The sequence below is a fragment of the Diadema setosum genome, chromosome 16, assembly GCF_964275005.1.
Source record: "Diadema setosum chromosome 16, eeDiaSeto1, whole genome shotgun sequence".
NCBI classification, from domain to species: Eukaryota; Metazoa; Echinodermata; class Echinoidea; order Diadematoida; family Diadematidae; genus Diadema; species Diadema setosum.
Genome location: NC_092700.1, coordinates 8,260,667 through 8,281,914, shown reverse-complemented (window position 1 = coordinate 8,281,914; position 21,248 = coordinate 8,260,667). Strand labels below are relative to the sequence as shown.

The 21,248-nt window shown below is 37.7% G+C and overlaps 1 protein-coding gene across 1 annotated transcript; it reads right to left on the bottom strand.

Moving 5' to 3' along the window:
* Positions 1–3,152: 3,152 nt before the first annotated feature.
* LOC140240251 (solute carrier organic anion transporter family member 3A1-like) lies at positions 3,153–20,319 on the bottom strand. Its single transcript, XM_072320040.1, has 11 exons — positions 19,719–20,319; positions 18,985–19,199; positions 17,862–18,006; positions 12,311–12,475; positions 11,329–11,533; positions 10,236–10,380; positions 9,284–9,307; positions 7,672–7,877; positions 5,845–5,909; positions 4,659–4,867; positions 3,153–3,206 (listed from the first exon to the last, which is right to left on the bottom strand). The coding sequence occupies exons 1-11, from the start codon at positions 20,317–20,319 to the stop codon at positions 3,153–3,155; spliced, it is 2,034 nt and encodes a 677-aa protein (XP_072176141.1).
* Positions 20,320–21,248: the final 929 nt, after the last annotated feature.

Below are 21,248 nucleotides of genomic sequence, written 5' to 3'. Positions count from 1 at the left end.
ATTACAGTATGAGTACGAAATGACAGGTATTTTTTCTTCGAGGATGATTTCAAATAAAGAATACAATTCCAGAGAATACCTTATAACCTTGAAACTTGATGATTTTATAATAATAATAATAATAATAATATCAATTTATAAAGCGCAAAACCTATAGACATATATTCTTCTGCGCTGCAAAAGCTTCTGATGTGCTTGATAATAACGAACAGTTAAAAGAAGAGATGTGTTTTGAGTCGTGATTTAAAGACTGCTACTGTTGGGGATTTCCGGACTTCTAGTGGTAGATCATTCCAGAGTTTGGGAGCTGCACAGGCAAATGCTCTGTCTCCCAATGTTACTTTTGTTTTACATGTTGGAATCTGTAAAAGAAGAGTGTCCTTAGAACTGCGCAAATTATGAGTATGTCGATGAGATTTAAACACTAATAATTCGGATATGTAACTGGGGGCTTGACCGATAAGTGACTTATACACAATCAACAAAATCTTAAACAATATTCGTTTACGAATCGGAAGCCAGTGTAAATCTTTCAGAAGAGGAGTAATCCTTGAAAACCTAGGTTTGTTACAAATAAGCCTTGCACAGGAGTTTTGGACTCGCTGCAGGCGCCCAACTTGAGAATCAGGGAGTCCATATAATAACCCATTACAATAATCCAATTTACTGACAATACATGCTTGGACAATCATTTTCATACTGTTCTCATCAAAATATTTCCTGATACGTCTAAGGTTATATATCATATGGTATGATGATTTACACACATTTGTGATGTGTGCTTCCATGTTCAGATGCGTGTCAAAACACACTCCAAGATTCCTAACAGTGGAAGATGACTTTATGACAGAACTTCCAACCGATATCCCATCAAAAGAAAGTTTAGATATTTGCTTGGATGTGCCAATCAATAACAGTTCAGTCTTACTGTCATTTATATTTTATACTGTCATTTATATTCTATAATCATACATGTATAAACATACGTGTATTTTATATATATATATATATATATATATATATATATATATATATATATAGACACATATTATGTATCGTTGCGTGTTTTATACGCATGTCTGTATAGTGTATATATATAATATATATATATATATATATATATATATATATATATATATATATATATACATGTTTATATATGATTGCACACAATGATATAATTTTATATATGTATGCATGACAAAAAGGATAAACAAAAAGTAATAAAGGACGAGAACGATTCAATAGACAATCCATAATTTAAATAGAATGAGTAAAAGTCAGCAGTCGGGAAGAGAAATGCGTTATAATTTCCACAACTTTAAGTCGTGGATTTATTGCCAACGTGACAGTAGAGTTTAAGAGTCATTTTAATATGTACACATTTAAAGAGAGGCAGTTACGAGCTTCCGATAGTAGTTGTTAGCTTGTTTTATTTTCCCTTTTCTGCACACAAACCATACAACCACTTACAAGTATATATAAGTATCGCCGTGCAAATTACTCAAATGCTGTAGAAGCAGAGAGAATCAGGGGGACATTTCATGAAGCATTTTGTCAGATATTTCGTCTGACAAAGTGTTAAAAGCTACTGAAATCCTTGCATCTGATTGGCTGAGAGCAAATTTGTCCGACAAGTTGTCGGACAAAATGCTTCATGAAATGCCCCCCTGGTCTTACAAATTTAGGGAAGCCTCTTCAGTTTCTATGCAGCTCTCACTTGTGCCCTGCATAGCAATGCCGAGTACATTCATACTCCTGAGTTAGGATGGACAATGTTAGTATAAAAAAGTTGTCAAATGATGTACGGTGTACGAGTTGTGGGTTTCGAGTAAGATTCAGCAGTGAAGTGGAACACAGGCTGTCTTTCTTGTTTGAAGTCCATGGCTTTATCTACGATGTAATGATGGCAGGAGTTCACAGACCATTTACTGGTAGAGTTCTCACTAAGCAAGACTTTCATTCCATGTCCACTAGAACAATTTGAATGCACCCCTTTGTCTATATTAGCAAGTTTTAGATCTGCGACGCGAACGCTAAGACGACGCAGCCTGACACCATTTTGGGCAACTGTTGGGCCTATTTAGCGTCGTCTTTTATAGCGTTCGTATCGCAGATCTAAAGCTCGCTATTCACATGATGTGCCAATCATAGTCGCTTTTGTTGTAAACGGGATATTTTTTACATTTTCTTTTTCTTCTTCCTCTTCTTCTTCTTTTTCTTCCATTACGATCCATTTGTGGTTCCCATCCTCATCACTCGAGTCTAATAATATAACGGAGCCTTTCATCTTCCGTCAAGAATGCTCTTCAGAGGTGCAAGGGAATTCTAATGCCATGGTGGAAATGATATAGAGTCACACACTACTATTAAAGTACAAAAATGTATTTCACAAAATGCAAAAGACAGTAACTGCAACACGTGGTCATAACTGTATCCTACCAGATATTTCATCCGTAACATTGTTGCAGACGCAGCTGTGCGTTGCTGGACTGCGTTGTACGGTGTTGCGTTAAAACTTAGGACATTATAATATCTTTAATTGTTAGATACAAAAGTAGTACATACAATAGTTTCTGGTTTTACATTGTGTAATACATGTATATCAAAAACTTATTGAAATTGTATTTGTGACCATAGATCCAAAAAGCCAAGAAGAGTCTCACAGGAGGATATTTCCAGCAGATCCAAATAATCATCATGGAGTCAGCATGATTGATAATAGGTTTCCACCATTTTCTGACAATGATATTATTTTTCTTAAAAGATAAAATCAAAACTTTTTCACAGTATCTGACAAAGTCTACGCCCTAAGTTTAGACACAGGCAGTGCGTGGGCCTTCTTGAAGGTATAATCAATGATAATGCGGTACACCTCATTGTACAAAAACGTTTTAAGTATAAAACAAACACACATGTTCAGTTCAAAAGTAGTACGTTCTTCTGTACAAATCGAAAGCCCGAAAGGAATGATGGTGGATTTTCTTGTGCGTAGTACCCTCTTTTTCCTTCCACCTTAACGCGCTTACGAATAAAATACATTTTTGACGAGATTTACCAGCGTCTGACATGAAACAATATGAAATTGGTGTAAATCCGTCGGTGGCACTGGGAGAACCGGACCATAGAAATTATACAGTTTGTCATCAGACCTAGGCGGGTGTCTGCTTTTCTGAACTACAGCACAGCTGGGTGTGACGGTACCTCTGTGATGAAAAAGAGACCGTAAAGGAAGAAAGGCGTTGCATCATGAAACTAAGAGCTAAGCAGGGAGGAAGGGGTGTCTGTAACTTGGGTTGAATTCACTCCGGAGCAACTCAACTGGCGTGTTGGATGACACATTGTTGATTCAAGTTTACATAACGGTAGACCTTATACTTCGCTGAATATCCCCCCCCCCCTCTCTCTCTCGCTCCCTCTCTTGCAGTAGATGGGATCGACCATACTGAGAGGGTTTCTTTTGACGCAGGTGTTGTAGTATTAACATTTCGAACACAAGAAAGTATAGAGAAAGCTGGCGTGCTGAGAAACATGGGGGCAGAGGATTGAGCATAACTAATTCATTGATGAAATTGGTATGAACACGAATGAATTTCAGAAGACATCTTATAGATGGAATGTGATAATCAAGATGTCTGAGGAAAGAAATAAAAGGTCAGATCTGTCAAGTGCATAAGGTTAACCAAAGGTGCCTGTAAAAGCCAGTTTCTCTGTTTTAGTGATCCTGTCGATCTTTTTATATGTCATCACGTTTTATCAAGATCAGAATATGCATCAAACAAAATCAGATCAGTGACACATGTCCCGTATATACAGAATAATCCCACAGTTCTTCAAATACAGTGGAGTCCAAGACACTAAGCCCTCGTGATGAAAATAGTCTAATCTGCCAAGGGCATAGTCCAGGATTAGCATCCTGCTACCTATAAGGTGGTTGCCATTATCATTACCTTATCATAGCTCGATAGTTTACAAGACATGCGGGTCAAAAGTATTTAGAGTGTGCGCCTGTGTGTGTGTTCGGATTCACTTCACGTGGCCACTATTAAAAGGATGCACTTGAATTTGTATAATGAGCAAGCTACCAAGGGGACGACGGCTTTAGGTCCCCTCAATTGGAAAAAAATGTTCCTTTGCATAGGGGCACAACCAGTGATGTCAGGAGACTCTAACCAGGTTCTCACTATTGAAAGTCCAAGCTCTAGTCCACAGAGCCTTACACTCTAAAAATGAAATGGTAAATCAACATTCAAGATGTTGCCACTCCTCTAACCCTTTTTTTTTTTTTAGTAAATTTTGAATTAAACTCTCAAAATGTGGGGTTTACCATTTCGGAAATATGGTTCCACATTTTCAGTGTTAAATTTTACATTTTGAGTGTCTAATTTAATATTGCAGAAAAAGGTTAGAGGAATGACAAAAATGTTGATTTGTCGATTCGTTTATTACAGCGTACCGCCTCATTAGCTTAAACACCAGTCAACAGAACAGAACAAAGAGGAACAAAGGCAACGATATTAATGAGACTTGACTATTATGAGAGGAAATCTACATCAATATTTGGGATTGTGGATGTCCACAGGTAAGTGCCGAAATCTGACGATGAAGAGTCAAATTAACTTTAGATACACTGGACGTTTAAGATATTATTTTCTTACCCCCTGTTTGTCTCTTCGGACCGAGAAGTAGGAGAGGGTGTAGCCGAGGGCGGAGACAATCTTCAGAATGAGAACGAGACCGAAAATTGTGTTCCTGAGTCTGTCCATGTCGTAGATGAGGCAGTTACCCGTCTTACCGCACTGCTCCTGGAAGTAGAGGCACGTCTTCTGAATGGCCGCTCCAAAGTAGATCGGGGCGGGAACGAATCCTTAAAGAAGGAATTATAGGAGTACAGCGATTGCAGTACTATTGGTAGTGTAGTCATGGAACACTAACAGTAATAGAAATGATATTGTTACAGCAATACATTAGTACCAGTCTTCTGGTAATAGTAATTATATGGGATAACTATAATTCTAGGAATTTCCCAGGGTACTCTCTTCAATGTCTTGGACTCTACTCTGAGAATTATTTTATTGTTTCCTCTCTGTTGTCAGATACGGCCTACTTGTACCAAATTCTGCACCTGAGTGGTTCAAGAGAGAAATTGTCGGTGAAAACTTTGAATACCATGAGGAGGAATCGAATTCAGGGCCAACCGATTTAAATTCCAGAGCCTTCGAAGAAATCAAATGAAAAGAAGCCATGAATCGTTTTGGACAATACCAAACAGGGAAATAACGTAAGTCACAACTTCAATTAATGATTATACAAGGTACTCGCTGGCTAATTTATCAACCTGGAAGTAACATATCGACAGCCATCATTTCCCTTCATTCTATAGTCAATGTTATTTTTTTTTTTTGCTCATTTACACTTGTTTTCAAAGTTCTACGCCATAACTTTCAAATGGGAATGAGTTGTTTGCATGCAATTTATCGAATGCACAAAAGGATATTGTGTCAATCACACGGTATCAAGTGGATAAATGATAAACTAACCGAAACTTTCTGTATTCAAACAATGCTCTTTACAGCTTATCTTTAGTGTTCAGTCATCTCAACTTTAGTGATCACTAGAGTGAAAATGTGTAATTTCCATAGACCTACTCTTTGCCCGATTGCGTTGAAATGTCTACCGATTAGATTAGATATAATAGTTTTGTATAAGCTCCTAGATTGATTTTACATGGTGGTGTTTGCGTCGCTCGACTGTATTTTTGGCAACACAATTTTTTCCTCATTCTGTTTGACATGGTTCTTTGTTGATTGTTTGATATGAATGTGGTGTTCTGTTGCTCCTTACCAAGCACTCGGATCAGCAGGCTGCCGAGACCAAGGCTTATGGCTCGATCCCTGTCCTCCACGCACCTGTCAAAAATTGAGCAGTAGGAGGCGTTAGGATATACATGTAGATAATCATAATCAGTGTGTGCTGGACAGAAAATAAATATGGATTCATACACATATTATGAAGTTAAGACTTATTATGAAAATGATAAGGGAAGTATGTACTGCAGAATATTTGGGACTGAAAAATAGGGACGCATGAAATAGACTGGAAAATATTATTGTCCCAGTGGAAATTTCTTATCTTGGCAAGCGCCTTTGATCATAGAAAAAAACAAACAAAAAAACCGCACATTGCACTAGGATCTACTTTCGCGTATGTAATTGACATGAATGAATGGAGTACGAGTGCAGTAACATTCAATACTAAAATGTCACGTGTTTTGAAAAGTGTGACATAAAGTCTCGGTTTCCTAGCAATTGATACAGGATGCACAACGCTACAAGAAATCACTACTGAAATGGAACACATTGGATGATTAGCTATAACTTAAAGAAGATTATTGTACAGATGATTGGGATAGGAGATAGCCATAAGATCCATGCAGTTTACCAGATATTTTTTTTTAAATGATAAGTCAAGTGCGATGATGATGACGATGATGATAATGATAATAATGATAATAATAATAATAATAATAATAATAATAATGATAATAATAATAATAATAATACATATTATAATAAAATCATGATCGGAGATCATAATAGTAATAATAATAATAATATAGAAATTATTATAGTATAAATAATTAGCATTTTTTATAGCGCCTTTTCAAAATATACTCAAAGCGCTCCTGTAATTACAACAAAATAAGAGAAATAAAAAAACTGACATTTAACTTGATGTGATCACTAACCACCACTAACACATACACCATTAAAATCAAATCAAATCGATATTTATTCATAATCATATACAATTCTGTCAATATGCATCATCGTTGTTAATTATACTGTGCATCTTTTCTGTGCTTCCCCTCCGGTGATTGAGCACAGTGAAAAATTAGTTTGATTCATAAAGTGGCAGATGAGAAGATATCTGTCTCTAATCCACTTATTTCTGACAGACCGTGTATCGACACATTTGATAATTATGATAATTTGATTATTGATGATTTTATATCCATTGGAATTAAAAAAAAAGGAATCATTGCCGATTTGTATTCCACCATCTTCTCTGCTTATTTGAAGGCATAATTTACCAATTGCAGATAAAACAAAAACCCAGAAATAGTTCTTTTAAATAGTTCTAAAATGTGAGTCAGGGATAGAAGCAACCACTGTAAAAATTTGAATCCATATAATTGATGAAAAATGTTGTAAAATACACAAAATGTGAACAATAATCATAATAAAAATGTTTCCAGACTAAACCGTCTACAGTTACGGTTTATTGAGAAAAACTGATATCTCCTTATATTTTAGGCTTTATTGCAAAAATATTATGGTAGGATGTACAACAGACCTGCACACATGCATCAAATGTGATATCTTTAACATTTTTGAAATCACTGCTCCCAAAGGTAAACAGGACCTTTAAGTGCACAGCCAAGCTTTTCTGTCGCGTTGGATGAAAAACAAAAACAAAACAAAACAAAACAAAATTGAATAATAGACGCATCATGGTCTCTTACTCTGTAAAACCAGGCAGGTGAGACGACACCTCCCCGGTAAAATTCAAAACACACTGGATACACTGACTTAACCTATTTATTTGGTATTACTTAATGGTAATAAAAATACACATAGATTACATTGCATCTATGGAACTGAAACTCGCCTCAGTTTGAGCATAAAGCTCGGATTCTTGATCAGAGAATTGACGAGTGCAGTGACCCCGAAAATGACGAGAAAGCCGACGAGTCTCGTGAAGCAGTCTCGCGGACAAGCATGTGGGACGCCCTCAAAGTCGTCATGTGGGAACGGGAACGGCTCGTCACCAGCAGTCATGTTGGATCCCATACACGTGCACCCAGTATAAACTTTCTGCGTGAATTAATGTGTTAACAGTCATGAAATGTTCAAACTTTCTGACCGCCTTCTTACTATGTATTTTGACTTCTTCATTACATGTACTAAACCCCAACAAGTTAGATAATCTCCCCGTTCACCCTTGACATTAATCACGTCACGTCCTTTTAAAGACATGCTGTCTTGTGAAATTTACAACCAGCATGCAACCTCGGGTTAAGCAGTTAACTAACACCAAAAATAACACAATATCTTTACTAGTATAAAAACTAGATGTTTGTTATGTTTGAGTTTGGGGTTGGTTGGTTGAACGAGTTGTTTTTCTTTTGTTTTTTTGTTTTTTTAAATATATAAATGCCTCACATCCAACTGGACCCCATGGAAGACCAGCCATGTGCAGCTAGTACCTAGTAGGCAACTTCCAAGATAGAAAATGAAACAAAAGGAAAAAAGAAACAAATATTCGTATCAACAAATGAAGAGCTTGCTTCCAAAAGGCGCTAAATCCATCACTTTTCAATGGATTTAGCGCCTTCAAGGCTCTTCAAATGCAACAAGTGACTTAGGAGGAGAGTAGGTTGACAACTACATGTAGCATTTGCTTTTCCAGTACAGTGTTATCGATTACCACATACTTTACAAGGGTATCATACCACCGGAAGGAAATACTCGTTCAAACAACGTGCTGTATAGACTGTTTGTCTGGTGCAAATTTTCATGATGAGAATAGCCGATTTTGTCTGTTAGTATCAACAAAGCCAAGGGCGAAGCACGTGAAGAGTTTAACAGTAAAACGGTTTATGCGCAATTTTCAAACATTAACGTAAGTCCATTATCACATCGAGCAAAATAGAATACCAGTGATATATGTACCTCATCTGTTGTATTGCAATGCGAATTCTTGAAGTTAAGGTGAAAAAAGTCTTATCCTGTATTTTCTTGGTTTTTAGCGGGTTTATTCGCAAATATCTCAAATTGACTAGAATGGAGTTAAGTCGTTTTGCAATCAAACTCTTCAGTTGTAACTTATTCAAATGGCCTTGGTTAGAAATTGTACCGGAATTCCTTGACATTGTGTCCGGGTCACTTCCGTTTGTTAACAATAGCATTACTGTCTTTCACACTCTTGACTGCTGAAGGTGAGTTCAGTCTTATTTCTCATTCCCAAGCGATTTTATTTTTGATCGGACATGACCTCACCTTACGCTGTGTTCTAGATAGGTCTCGTAATATTTCGTATGTAATCACCAGTCTCTTGAATTTAGATCAGTGAATATTTCTAAATGAATCATTGGCGGCAATTTTGAAATAGAAAAATGAAGAATGTCAGTCGTTTCAAAACCACCACCTCAAAATGCCCACGACATTACTGATACACAAATATACTGCTTTCGGTACTTGGGGAGTTAAAGGGATCGTACAGTTTTGGTTGAGACCTCACTTCCCTTTTCTAGCATTTTCTGGTGAGATAATGAAAAACTTCTTATGAAATATAAAAGAGCATTTAATTCCAAGAGGAATTCATCGTTTATTTGATGAAAATTGGTTTTGAAATGGCTGAGATATCCAAAACAGAGCGATTATAATAAAAGATGGGACCCACCTTTTATTATGATCACTTTGTTTTACTTTGTTTTTGGATTTCTCAGCCACTCCAAAGCCGATTTTCATCAAATAAACTTTGAATTTGTCTTAGAGTGGTATGCTCTGTACTATTTCATAAATGGTCTTTTGGTATCTCGCAAAAAGTTAAAAGCCCAATCCTCATCTCCGCCAATACTATACCATCCCTTTAAAAGGAAGCCTCTGGATGATCTTCAGACATTTATATTTGAACAACTGTAAATTAGTTGTTCTGAATACAGAGTTTCAGAGTTCATAGTGATTGGGATGAGGAGTAAGAATATATTAAAAATTCATAACGAATTGAAATGAACAAGGATGATGACATAGCAGCCTCACCAGAAGAATGCACGAGTTGTGACTGAAGGAAGCAGAGCAAAAGAAGGACTAATGCACACATTCCTACACAGGAGAACTTGTTAAGCAGACGGTATTGTAATGGAATTTCTGAAATCCGAGCCTTCTACGTCATCAACATTGTTCAGTGTAATTTGCTTAAGGTTTTTCAGAGTACATGTGTATGGGTTTCTCTGCTCAAAGACCACAATATTTTTCTGCAAATATCATTTGTATTGTATACTTTTGTCGGAAATGAAATGAAATGAAATAGAATGAATAAAAAATTCCTCAAATCTCTGCTTGGGGTTGTCGATTTATGTACTACATGATGTGAAATTATGAAAATCGTCTGGAATGTGCCTCTTTAAAAAGCGACTCACACGTCGCTCTCACCTGTGGATACGTATCCACCTCTTCGGTGTTGAAATCGTGGAGTTCGGTGCAGCCGGCGTGGCACGGCGTGAGGTAGGTGATGCCGTCGGGCCCACAGACGGGCGCGTACGTGCCGGACGGACACTCCATACACTCTTCTAGACAAGACGGGAATGCTTTCAACCTGTTAAACACAAAATAACAAGGAGAAAAATTAATGATTTACAACGATATTTCATATTTCAGAGGTTTCTGACATTAGGAATTCAACTTCCTAATGTTCCCTTGTGCTTAGTCTCTTTGAGGTTGGTCAAGAAATAATCAAGTACACGCAAAATACAAGCAGAAGTAACTTTTTTTTTTTTTTTTTGGTGGGATTATCGAGGGCTATCAACACGATCAAGGGCTATCAAGGGTTTTCAGGGCTATCATTCTTTCGGGATATGTCAGTGGGCAAAATAGGTTCAGTGACCACTCCTTCGATCAATATGTGAAGGACCACGATCAAATGTAGATGAGAGTATGAAGACAGAAAACTTATAGAACACATAACATAATAAACATAACACATAAACTTATGATAGTGGCTGTGTATCCCTCTTAATTTGCAATTGTCATAACAGGCAGGTAGTTGGAATGATTTTTGAGATTTTGGAAAAGCAAAAGGGGATAAAATAAAGAGATCGGAAAAAATTTAAAAAAGAGATTGTGTGTTTGTGTGTGTTTGTGTTGTGTGTGCTGTATAATTATGCCTTTGTCTTATACATGGCTAGATTTGAAAACTAAAAAAACAAAACAAAAAAACACCCAAAATATATTGTACTGTATGTTGGAAAAAAATGATTTAGTAGCACAAGTGAGAAGAATACAGCTGCTTATATTTGTTTATATCAATGTCATTGTTAACATGGACCTGATATTGAATCAAATAAAGAATATCATAAAACAAAAAAAAATAGTGTTTGAAAACAGAGAAAGTGAGAGGGGGAGATGTTATTTTATACTTCTGCGAGAGAAGGAGAGAGAGAAAAAGAGGGGGGGGGGGGGTAGGGAGAGAAAATACAATGAAATATTTGGGCTAGTAGAGAGGACGAGAGACCTAAGTATTATCTTCCCGAATCTAATTCCTCACTCATTTTCTCCAGGATACGGCACGGTGATCCCGGCTATGGGGCGATTCGAACAGCCGACGGCAAAGTTCAGCGGAGTGAGCAACACGACAACGAGACAGATAAGACCAGCCATCTTGGCCAGACCTTTCAGGCTCAGCTTCAGTTTCTTTACGATCAGGCCGCCGAAGAAATTGCCAAAGAAGCCGGCTGGTGTCATAATGCACCCTGTGAAGTAACATCAGAGAGTGTTAATCACTATCATCCGGTCATGTTTATCTCCAATACTAATGCCATCGTCACTCATTTCTTATCCGAATATCAAACAAGTATTATCTCCTTTTTATTAGTTGAATAGAATATGATGTTCCCTGCCCTTATTATTCAGTACAAGAGATGAGGAAAGCAGGCTGGCTTTGATAAACTTATAGTCAAATAGAAGAGTATATCTTTTTTGTCATGCTAGACGTCTCGAATTTAAGCTTCATATTTACTTGTCAAACTATTAACCTCTGACCATCTTTAAAGTGGCATTCCAGATGATTTTCATAATTTCATCATGTAGTAGGGCCTACATAAATCGACAGCTCCATGTATAGATGTGTGGAATATATTGTCGTCCTTGAGCAGAGAAACCAATACTCCGAAAAATCTTACACAAATTACACGGAACAGTGTTAATGACATAGGAGCCTCACATATTTCAGAAATGTTCCAGTATAATTCCACTACAATACCGCTTGCCAAACAAGTTCACCTGTGTAGAATGAATGCATGCCTTCTTCTTTTGTTCTGCTTCCTTGAGCCCCAACTCATCGTTCTTTTGGTGAGGCCGCCATGTCATCATCCTTGTTCATTGCAATTTGTTATAGATTTTGAAAACATTCTTATTCCTCATCCCAGTCACTGTAAATTCTGAAACTCTGTACTCAGTATAGCTAATTTATAGTTGTTCAAATGTAAAAGTCTGAAAATCATACGGAGGTCTCCTTTAAATCGACTAACCGAGGATAACAGACGTGTTTGACGGTGTGACGTCATATTGCGTCTGAATGTAGCGACCGACGAATGAGAAGAAGCCAGCCAGAAGAGCCAGTTGGGCGCAGACTGCGATGAGACAAGTGACGTATGTAACGTTTGAGAGAAGACGACCCATGGCGAAGAAGTATCCTAGATGTGAGAGAATTTTATTTCAATTGATTTCATTTAATTTATTCACTTCATTTCATTTCATTCCTTATCATTTCATTTCATTTTATTTTATTTCATTTCGTTTCATTTCACTTCGTTTCAATCAATTTCATTTACTTTCACTTCCTTTCATTTCATTTCAATCCATTTCATTTCCTTTCATTTAATTTCGTTTCATTTCATTTCATTTCTTCTTACCTACTTCATTTCCAACCCAATGCGATTGCAAATACACATTTGAATAGAAATGTATGAAAAAGAAATCATTATGAGATGTGGTCAATGAGTTGTACAATATCTGTTCTTCTTCAGGTGCCTTGGAAATGAAAGGTGAATCTTTTCTTTTGTGGAAATCACTTAAAAAGACAAGAATTAGAGGGCGCTGCTCAGTGGCGACCAAGTCACACATTTTTTAGTCCTGTGCTTTTGTCTACAATTTATCCATTTTTACTTTTTCTTGTGAAATTTTCGCCAACTGTTCCTTGTCATCATGTTAGTGCAAACGTTCAGTATGCCCTGGATATGGATTTTAACCTTCTGTGTTCTGCTTTCACCGGGTTTCTTATGTCTGGAGAGCCACACCCCAAACATTTCATATGAACGCAACTTCATATTCGAACTAGCTACAGCTGAGGCCTCGAAACTCAAACCGGTCGGCTTGCCGGAATGGGTGCCACTACGCGAGGATGGTGAGACAAACGATAGAGTGAAATTACGCCGCAGAGGTAGGAAGGGAGGAATAAGACAAAAGGTACGTCTACGAAAGTTCAAACCTGCCCTGCCTACTATAACAATGAGTAACGTTCGTTCAATTGGAAACAAGATTGACGAAATTCGTGGAAAAGTGAGATATGACAATGAATTCAGAAATTCTGGAATTTTATGCTTTACGGAAACTTGGTTAAACCCAGATACACCTAGTGAGGCGTTTGACATTCACGGTTTCGACATGATTCGAAGTGACAGAGATTTTGCAGAAACGAACAAAACTAGAGGAGGGGGGCTTGCAATATATGTGAATGAGAAATGGTGTCGCAATTACAAAGTACATTACGAGATCTGTCACCAAAATTTGGAACTTCTCTGTGTTTCGTTCCGACCATTTTATCTGCCAAGAGAATTCAACAAAGTAGACATATTTCTTGTTTACATACCACCCGACGCTAACGCGGATGCAGCTGTTCGAGATATCATGGATACCGTGAATGCCATGGAAACGGCGTCACCTGATTCACCGAAGATTATACTTGGTGATTTCAACCATTGCTCATTAGAGGACGCACTGCCCAACTATGTGCAGTGTGTGCAGATTCCAACTCGCGGACATCGGGTTCTTGACAAATGCTACTGCTCAGTGAAAGATCCTTATAAAGTAAACATCCGTTCCCCCATTGGTAACTCAGATCATTCTACTGTTCATTTGATGTCTAAGTATAAAAGTAAATTGAAATCAGATAAAGTAACCGCAAAACAAGTTAAAGTATGGAATGAGCATTCTATGGAAATGCTACAAACCTGTTTTGAGTTGTCTGACTGGGATATGCTTATAGGAAGTGCTGATGATCTAGAGGAAGCAGCTGATATTGTCAGCAGTTACGTTCTTTTTTGTGAAGAGCTTCATGTCTCCAACAAGACGGTCAAATGTTATCCAAATGATAAACCATGGGTGACGAAAGAATTGAAGGCGCTGTTTCATGCAAAGAAAATCGCATTTCAAAACAGAGATTTCGATAAAGTGAAAGAAATCAGCAAACAAGTGACGAAAGAAATCGCAAGCTCGAAAATGAAATACAAAGTGAAACTTCAAAAGTGTTTTCGATCAAATAACACGAGGGAAGCATGGAAATGTTTACATACATTAACAGGATCTAATCAGAAGAAGAAACAGGCTTCTGCATTTGTGTCAAACAGTGCCCTTATTACAGCGAATGAACTTAACAAATTCTATGCTCGTTTCGACACCATGGATTTCTCTGCCGAAGTCACATCAATGTGTTCAGAGCTACGAGAGCTTAGCGTCACACCCCCTCGCGTTGACCAGCAAACAGTCGCGACTCTTTTCAAACGGGCTAAAGTGAACAAAGCAATGGGCCCGGATAAGATACATGCTAAACTATTAAAATGCTGCGCCCAACAGCTTGCAACTCCCTACTGTGAACTTTTCCAAATGTCATTGAATGAAGGTATGTCTCCGGCCAGCTGGAAATCAGCGATCGTGATTCCGGTGCCGAAAACAAATCGCACTTCACAGCTTAACGACTACAGACCAGTGGCACTTACCTCGATCGTTATGAAATGCTTCGAGAGACTGATAATGCAGTTCCTTTATCCATCAGTGTCCCATCTTCTTGACAAACTTCAATTTGCATATCAACCTAAAAAGTCTGTGAATGACGCTGTTCTCACACTCGTACACGAGCTCGCTCAGCACACCGATAAACCACGACGCTATGCACGTGCCTTATTTGTAGACTTTTCCTCGGCGTTCAATACTATGCAGACTCACATTCTTCTTCAGAAGCTGCGTCACATGAATGTACCATCTTATCTGATCTTATGGATAAAAGATTTCTTATGTAATCGGTCTCAAACTGTGAAAGTTCAAAATTGCTTTTCAGACCCTGTCGTTTTGAACACAGGTGCCCCACAAGGCTGTGTTTTGTCGGCGTTGCTGTTTATTCTGTACACGAACGATTGTAAATCAGCAAGGGAAAATGTATTCATTTTGAAATATGCAGATGACACTGTTATTTTAGGACTTATTGATGAGGATGAATCTAGCTACCGGGCCGAGATTGAACGTTTTACCTCTTGGTGTGACAAGAACTGTCTGCAGTTAAATCTCACTAAAACTAAGGAGATTGTGTTTGATTTTCGGAAAATGCCCCCACAGCCAAAATTTATAAATATTGGTGGTACAGATATTGAGATAGTCAAGAGTTACAAATACCTAGGGACAACAGTGGACAGTAAACTTTCTTGGACTGAGGAGTGTAGATCTGTTATCTCAAAAGCCCGGACTCGTATGTACTTTCTGAGAAAACTGAGATCACTACACATTGATAGAACTATTCTCAATCTTTTCTATAAATCACTTGTTGAAAGTATTGTATTGTTTAACTGTGTCATCTGGTTCGGGGTCTGCAGGAAACAAGACTTCAAGAGAATGGAAGCTATAGTGAGACAGGCTAGCAAAATCACTGGGGAAAGTTACGACCTTACAAAGGAATGTACAGATCGGATCGCCAATATGGCAGATGGTATTATGTTAAACGAGAATCACCCTCTACATGATTATTTTGAATTCCTACGATCAGGCAGAAGACTACGGTCTCTGAAATGTCGTACAAATCGATACGCAGACTCCTTTGTTCCATACGCAATCAGGATGTGTAATAACAACCGCTGATTTTTGTATAAAGTGAAGGGAGAGCTGTAGCTGGTTTGGTGTATGACGGCGGGGGGGGGGGGGGTATTTTGAGCATTATCAAAAACACACAAGAATTTTATGGTTTGCAATTATTTGAATAGAATAACTTCTAAGTGAATTAAGATTAATGTGCAATAGTTGTCTGATTGTGCACATCGGGTGTGTCAGGGATTCAGTGAAACGAAGCGGATTTTAGCTGTGTGTATGGGGGGGGGGGGGGGTGTAAGGAACATGTGCAATATGTGTTATAATTTATGGATTATGATATTTGGAGTGGTCTGTGTAAAGTAAGGTGTTTCAGAATTTGTGGTTATACAACTTTTTGCGGCAATTGATTTCTCCATAGTTTTCTGTGTATGTACACAAATATATTTATTTTTCCCCCTCTGCACGTTAAACACATGATGCCAGTCAATGTTGTGATGTATGTTTGGTTCCCTGTATTTTTTGAGTATTCACTTGATGTTTTATATGTAATGTAATATCATTTGCTATTTATCTGTTGCCAATATGTGTCTATGAATGTGTGACAAAATCAAATTTCCATGCCATGTTTTTATACATAATTTGGACAATAAAGAAATGAAATGAAAATGAAATGAAAATGAAATATCAAGATTGAACCGTTCCCCTGATGAGGACACAGTAGTGACCTTTACCAATTTTGTAGAATCGTCATCCGATTCCCCGTAAGCACCGGGTTTAATGTCACTGACTTATTGGTGGTGATTTAAAATGCAAAGATATACAGTAGCGATGTATACAATTTGAACGATCTCAGGTACTTGGTCCTTCGTTGAACGATAGTATTTGAATGTATGAATGATAAACTCTGAAATTTAGCCTTAAAAATGACGCTAAATATCTCAGAAGAAGGAGGAGAAGTGCCTTTCTTCATTTAAAAATCTGCTTGCGATTTGGTTTTACCAATACTTAATGTTTCCAACAGACTTACTAAATGTTAGAATTAGTCGTTCAAGAAACGTTTCGTATAAAAGCATGGATATCTTTGTTCATTTATCTCTCGATAGTGAAACACATAATTCTCATAACGACGTATGCTGAATGTTTTTCAATGTTTTTGAACATTTTCACACAATTCGGACGGTGTAAAGTTCCAAAATTTACGAAAATTGTGCCATTACAATCTTAAACACTGCCTTCAACATGGGGATTAAAAACATGATACATGCACCTGTAGTACCACCAATATTTTATAAGCTGCAGCCATGCTGATCATCGCGCTAATGTCCCCATTTTAACCAAACTATTTAAATTGCACTGGCACTGTATTACGATCGTGTCGCATAAACAACAATATAATCTGAACTGTAGTGAAAGAATCAAAAAAAAAAAAAAAACAGAGGACAAAAAATTTGTAGGAAGGAAGAAAAAGATGAGGGGGAATGGAGATAATAATCACATCTTAAACATATGGTAAACAGTGTGCCTTTTTTATTTAAAAAGCAGCAATATGAGGCATAAATTTTGATTATCCTTACTTATGTTTAATTCAAACCAACTTAAATCCTTACTTAACCCTAAATTTAAAGCACAATTATGACAAAAGCAATAAAGACAGATTAATGTATGTAATGTTTAGCCATCCGTCATCCATCCCGGTAAATCCTCCGCTCCTCACAAGGTATCACACTAAACCATCCCTCTTCCAGGATGCTTTCCACACTCGGTGATAAAACATTTTCATCTGCTGCTCCCAAACTGTGAAATCAACTACCCCACACTCATCTTCAAGAAACATCTAAGGACTCACTTGTTTCATTAATGATCCAAATGTAAAGCTCATTTGAACATGTGTGTAAATGTATATTGAAAATGCGTTATATAAATGTATCATTATTATTACATGTACTATCATCATCATTATGCGAAGGAAGTGCATACATGATTTAGCTAACTAGTTACGGTGCTCACCTTTTATGATTTCCTTTAAGGACGTTCCTTCTTTTGGCATGAGTGAATTCATGTTGTAAATATTCCTCGAGTCAGGATCCACTTTTTCCAGAGGAACGCTCGATTCGCCGGCTTCGTCAGCTTTGTCCTTCCTGTGTGGCCATTTCTTGACAGAAAATATAAAGTAATAGAGTTCAAAGCATACAATTGAAGAGTTTGCTGGCAAAAAACGATTTAACTCCATTCTTGTCAAGTTGAGATATTTGAAAAATAAAAACATGTAGCAACTATAAAAACAAAGAAAATCAAGAAAATATGGGAAATTCTTTATCATCGAAATTTCAAGAATATTCCTTGTTATGCCTCGTTTATACAAAAATGAGGTATGATCGGAAAAAAATCATATTTTGCTTTTTAATACCTTATGATGGACTTACATTTTTAGCTATGAAGTACATGTATTAGATATTAAACCAGGGAGTTTAGTCTAACCTCCCTGATCAACCGAAACACGAAATGGTGAAAATGGCAAAAGGTATGGTAGTACACAGGTAATGTTGCATACGTGATGTAAAGTTTTGTCTTAGACTTTGAGTCCGGCTGTATACATGGTTTTATGTAGTACACGGTACCATACAATACAATATATCATGACGCCTAGTGCTCATTGTGAAAAAAAAAACAATAACATAACGGCAATACACTATCAACACTTACAAAATATTCCAATTAAAAAGAAAACAGAACATTAATTACATAATAGTGAGAAAACAGTAACACTAAAAATGACCAGCATTATATTAACTGTCAACCAAAAATCTGTTAGATTAGATACTTTGATTAAACATTTCAAATTAACTTCGAATAAACAGCAACGATTAATTACCGGTGGCCCATTAATAATGGAAAACAATAATCAAAAGTATCTTACATAAAAAAAAAAATAAATAAATTGTTGTTAAATTATTTTTCTTTAAAAATGTATTTTGAACAAATCTTTTTTATTGTTACATTTTTGGTTTGCATATTATATTCTTTAAAAAGTTGTGGAAATACATGTAATTTGAAATTGATATGAAGGTATGTGTAAGTGTTGTAACTATTAAAATCTCTTAAACATTCATTCAAGTTACCCTTCAATTACCTTTGGAAAGAAGAAATATGGAATACTGGTCAGAATAAGAATGGCGCCGTACAACATGTAGCCCAGCCACCACGCCCCAATCCATCGTGGGTCGCTGTCATCATAGCCGAGTTCATTGACGTCGATCTTGTAGAAGTCGGTGTGGTAAGAGAGGACGAACGCGCTGATACCGAATGCAAAGACAGGGCAAAGACTGCCCATCATAAAGAGCGATGCTGAAAAACAAGCGGGACCAGCGAAACGTTATGTTGTTTCGTCTTTATCAGGGGAAATTGAAGTTTAACCTATTACTTTCTGCTTCTTTATTGTACATTCTTAATCTTTTTGTGTTAATGAGTCAAATGTGCACAAAATCCACACACATACCAATGAACAAGAAATTATTTTGGTACGCAGAGAGTTAAACTACTCTTAAGAAGGAAGTTGATGGCAATAGCAGATTATCTGTCGTAATTGCTAAAACAATGACCGTTTTCAGTGTCAGTATACCATTTATTTCATCATGGAAGTGTTCAATGTTCCCTCTTTGCTGATTAATCGTAATGAGCATGGTAACACCATTAGAAACTGGCGAGTTTTGTGGCAGAGACTTGACGCGTCATCAAATAAACTAGGATTGTTACATACAGCAACAAGAATATCAGGTGTAGATTTTCTGCGTCTTTGCCATTGAACCAAATAAGTAAAACTAACAATAACTAAAATCGAACTGAAACTAAAACTTGAATTCCTACCAACATGTATTGAAGCTGATGTTTTCTTCACTCCATCGTCGATGTAGCTGATGCCAAGAGGGAAGTAGCCGGCTCCTCCGATACCACACAGTGCCTGGCCGATGAACAGCCAGAAGGCTCGGTGGTATTGGGCTCCGGACGCCGCCTCCTCCTTGGCCGAACACTGATCAGGGCTCGACCCCTCGTCCAACTCGTCGACGGGCACGCAAACCGCCGCCGACTGCGAGGAGCTCGGCGAGCCGCTGGTGTCGTTGGCGAGACTGTCCCCTGAAGACCCTCGTCCGCTGTCGCCGATGAACTGCGGGAAGGTGCTGATGATGCATCCGAGAGCGAATATGAGGCTGAGGATGCCGATGACGCGGGGACGATGACTCTTGGCGCCAAAATAGGCTAGCGGGGTGACGACTATGAGGCCTGTGATGTCGTTGATAGTGAGAATAAGTCCGATCTCGGAACTCTTGAGCTTGAAGTCTCGCTGGAGGGTGGTCAGGATTCCAGTGGCGAAGCTACCCTGCGCGCCGAAATAGGTGAACATGGAAGCAGCTAGCAGAGCGGTGAAAAACACCGGGCGGTGAAAGATACGTTCGTAGAGACCGGCCATCTTAATAATCTATAGGTACGTAAAAAGAGAGAGAGAAAACAATGGGGGCGGCTTTTTACGATAGAGCTCAAAACAAGGCGGATACCGGTAATCAAAGTGGTGATTTTAGCCACTTCACCCATCTCATATTGTAAACAACTTTAATTTCTGCCTTTCACCCTTTACGGATTTTAAAGTGTATTGTAGTGAGCAAGGAAGTGTGAGTTGTGAGTTCACGTCCAACAATATGACTGCATGATTAAGACACACACACACACACACACACGTGTAACTTAACTATCAAGGGGGTATTATGACATGATGATTTTTTTTTTTTTGGGGGGGGGGGATAAATACTGTATTTGATTTTATACTGTTCTGTGCAGTTGCAAATGTTTACGATGTGTGATTATTTGATTTTCAAATCATCTATCAGACTATGATAAGGGTGTATTTGTTTGAAAAATGGAGATGTTAACTTAAACGAGTGAAATGAATACAAACTTGCAAACTTTTGAAATACTGAACTTTGGAATAACAAATGGTCATCAATAATGGTATGGTCGCCACGACAGGGAGTGTGATAAAGCACTAGAGAGGTTAACTCGGGTGACTAACACCATGCTATCATCACTGTACACACATCACTTAGACCTCTGAATCGATGGTCATATCACCTCTCATGATAATAAAATATTAATGACAACAGTAATAGTCAAAGTGCTTCTATACAACGGCTTCTTTACACAAGTGTGGTTTGATACTGAAAGCTTTGCCCTTGTGATCATTATCAGCGATGCTAATAGCAAGAAGTTGCAGCGTTGTCTTATTACACTGTCTTTCTTTCTTCGTTATTTTCTCCCTTTTTTACACTCAATCCCCATGTCTCTTTAACCTGAGACCCAGGAAGGTTACCTCCCTGCTGAGACTGTGCTATATGAAACTACTCC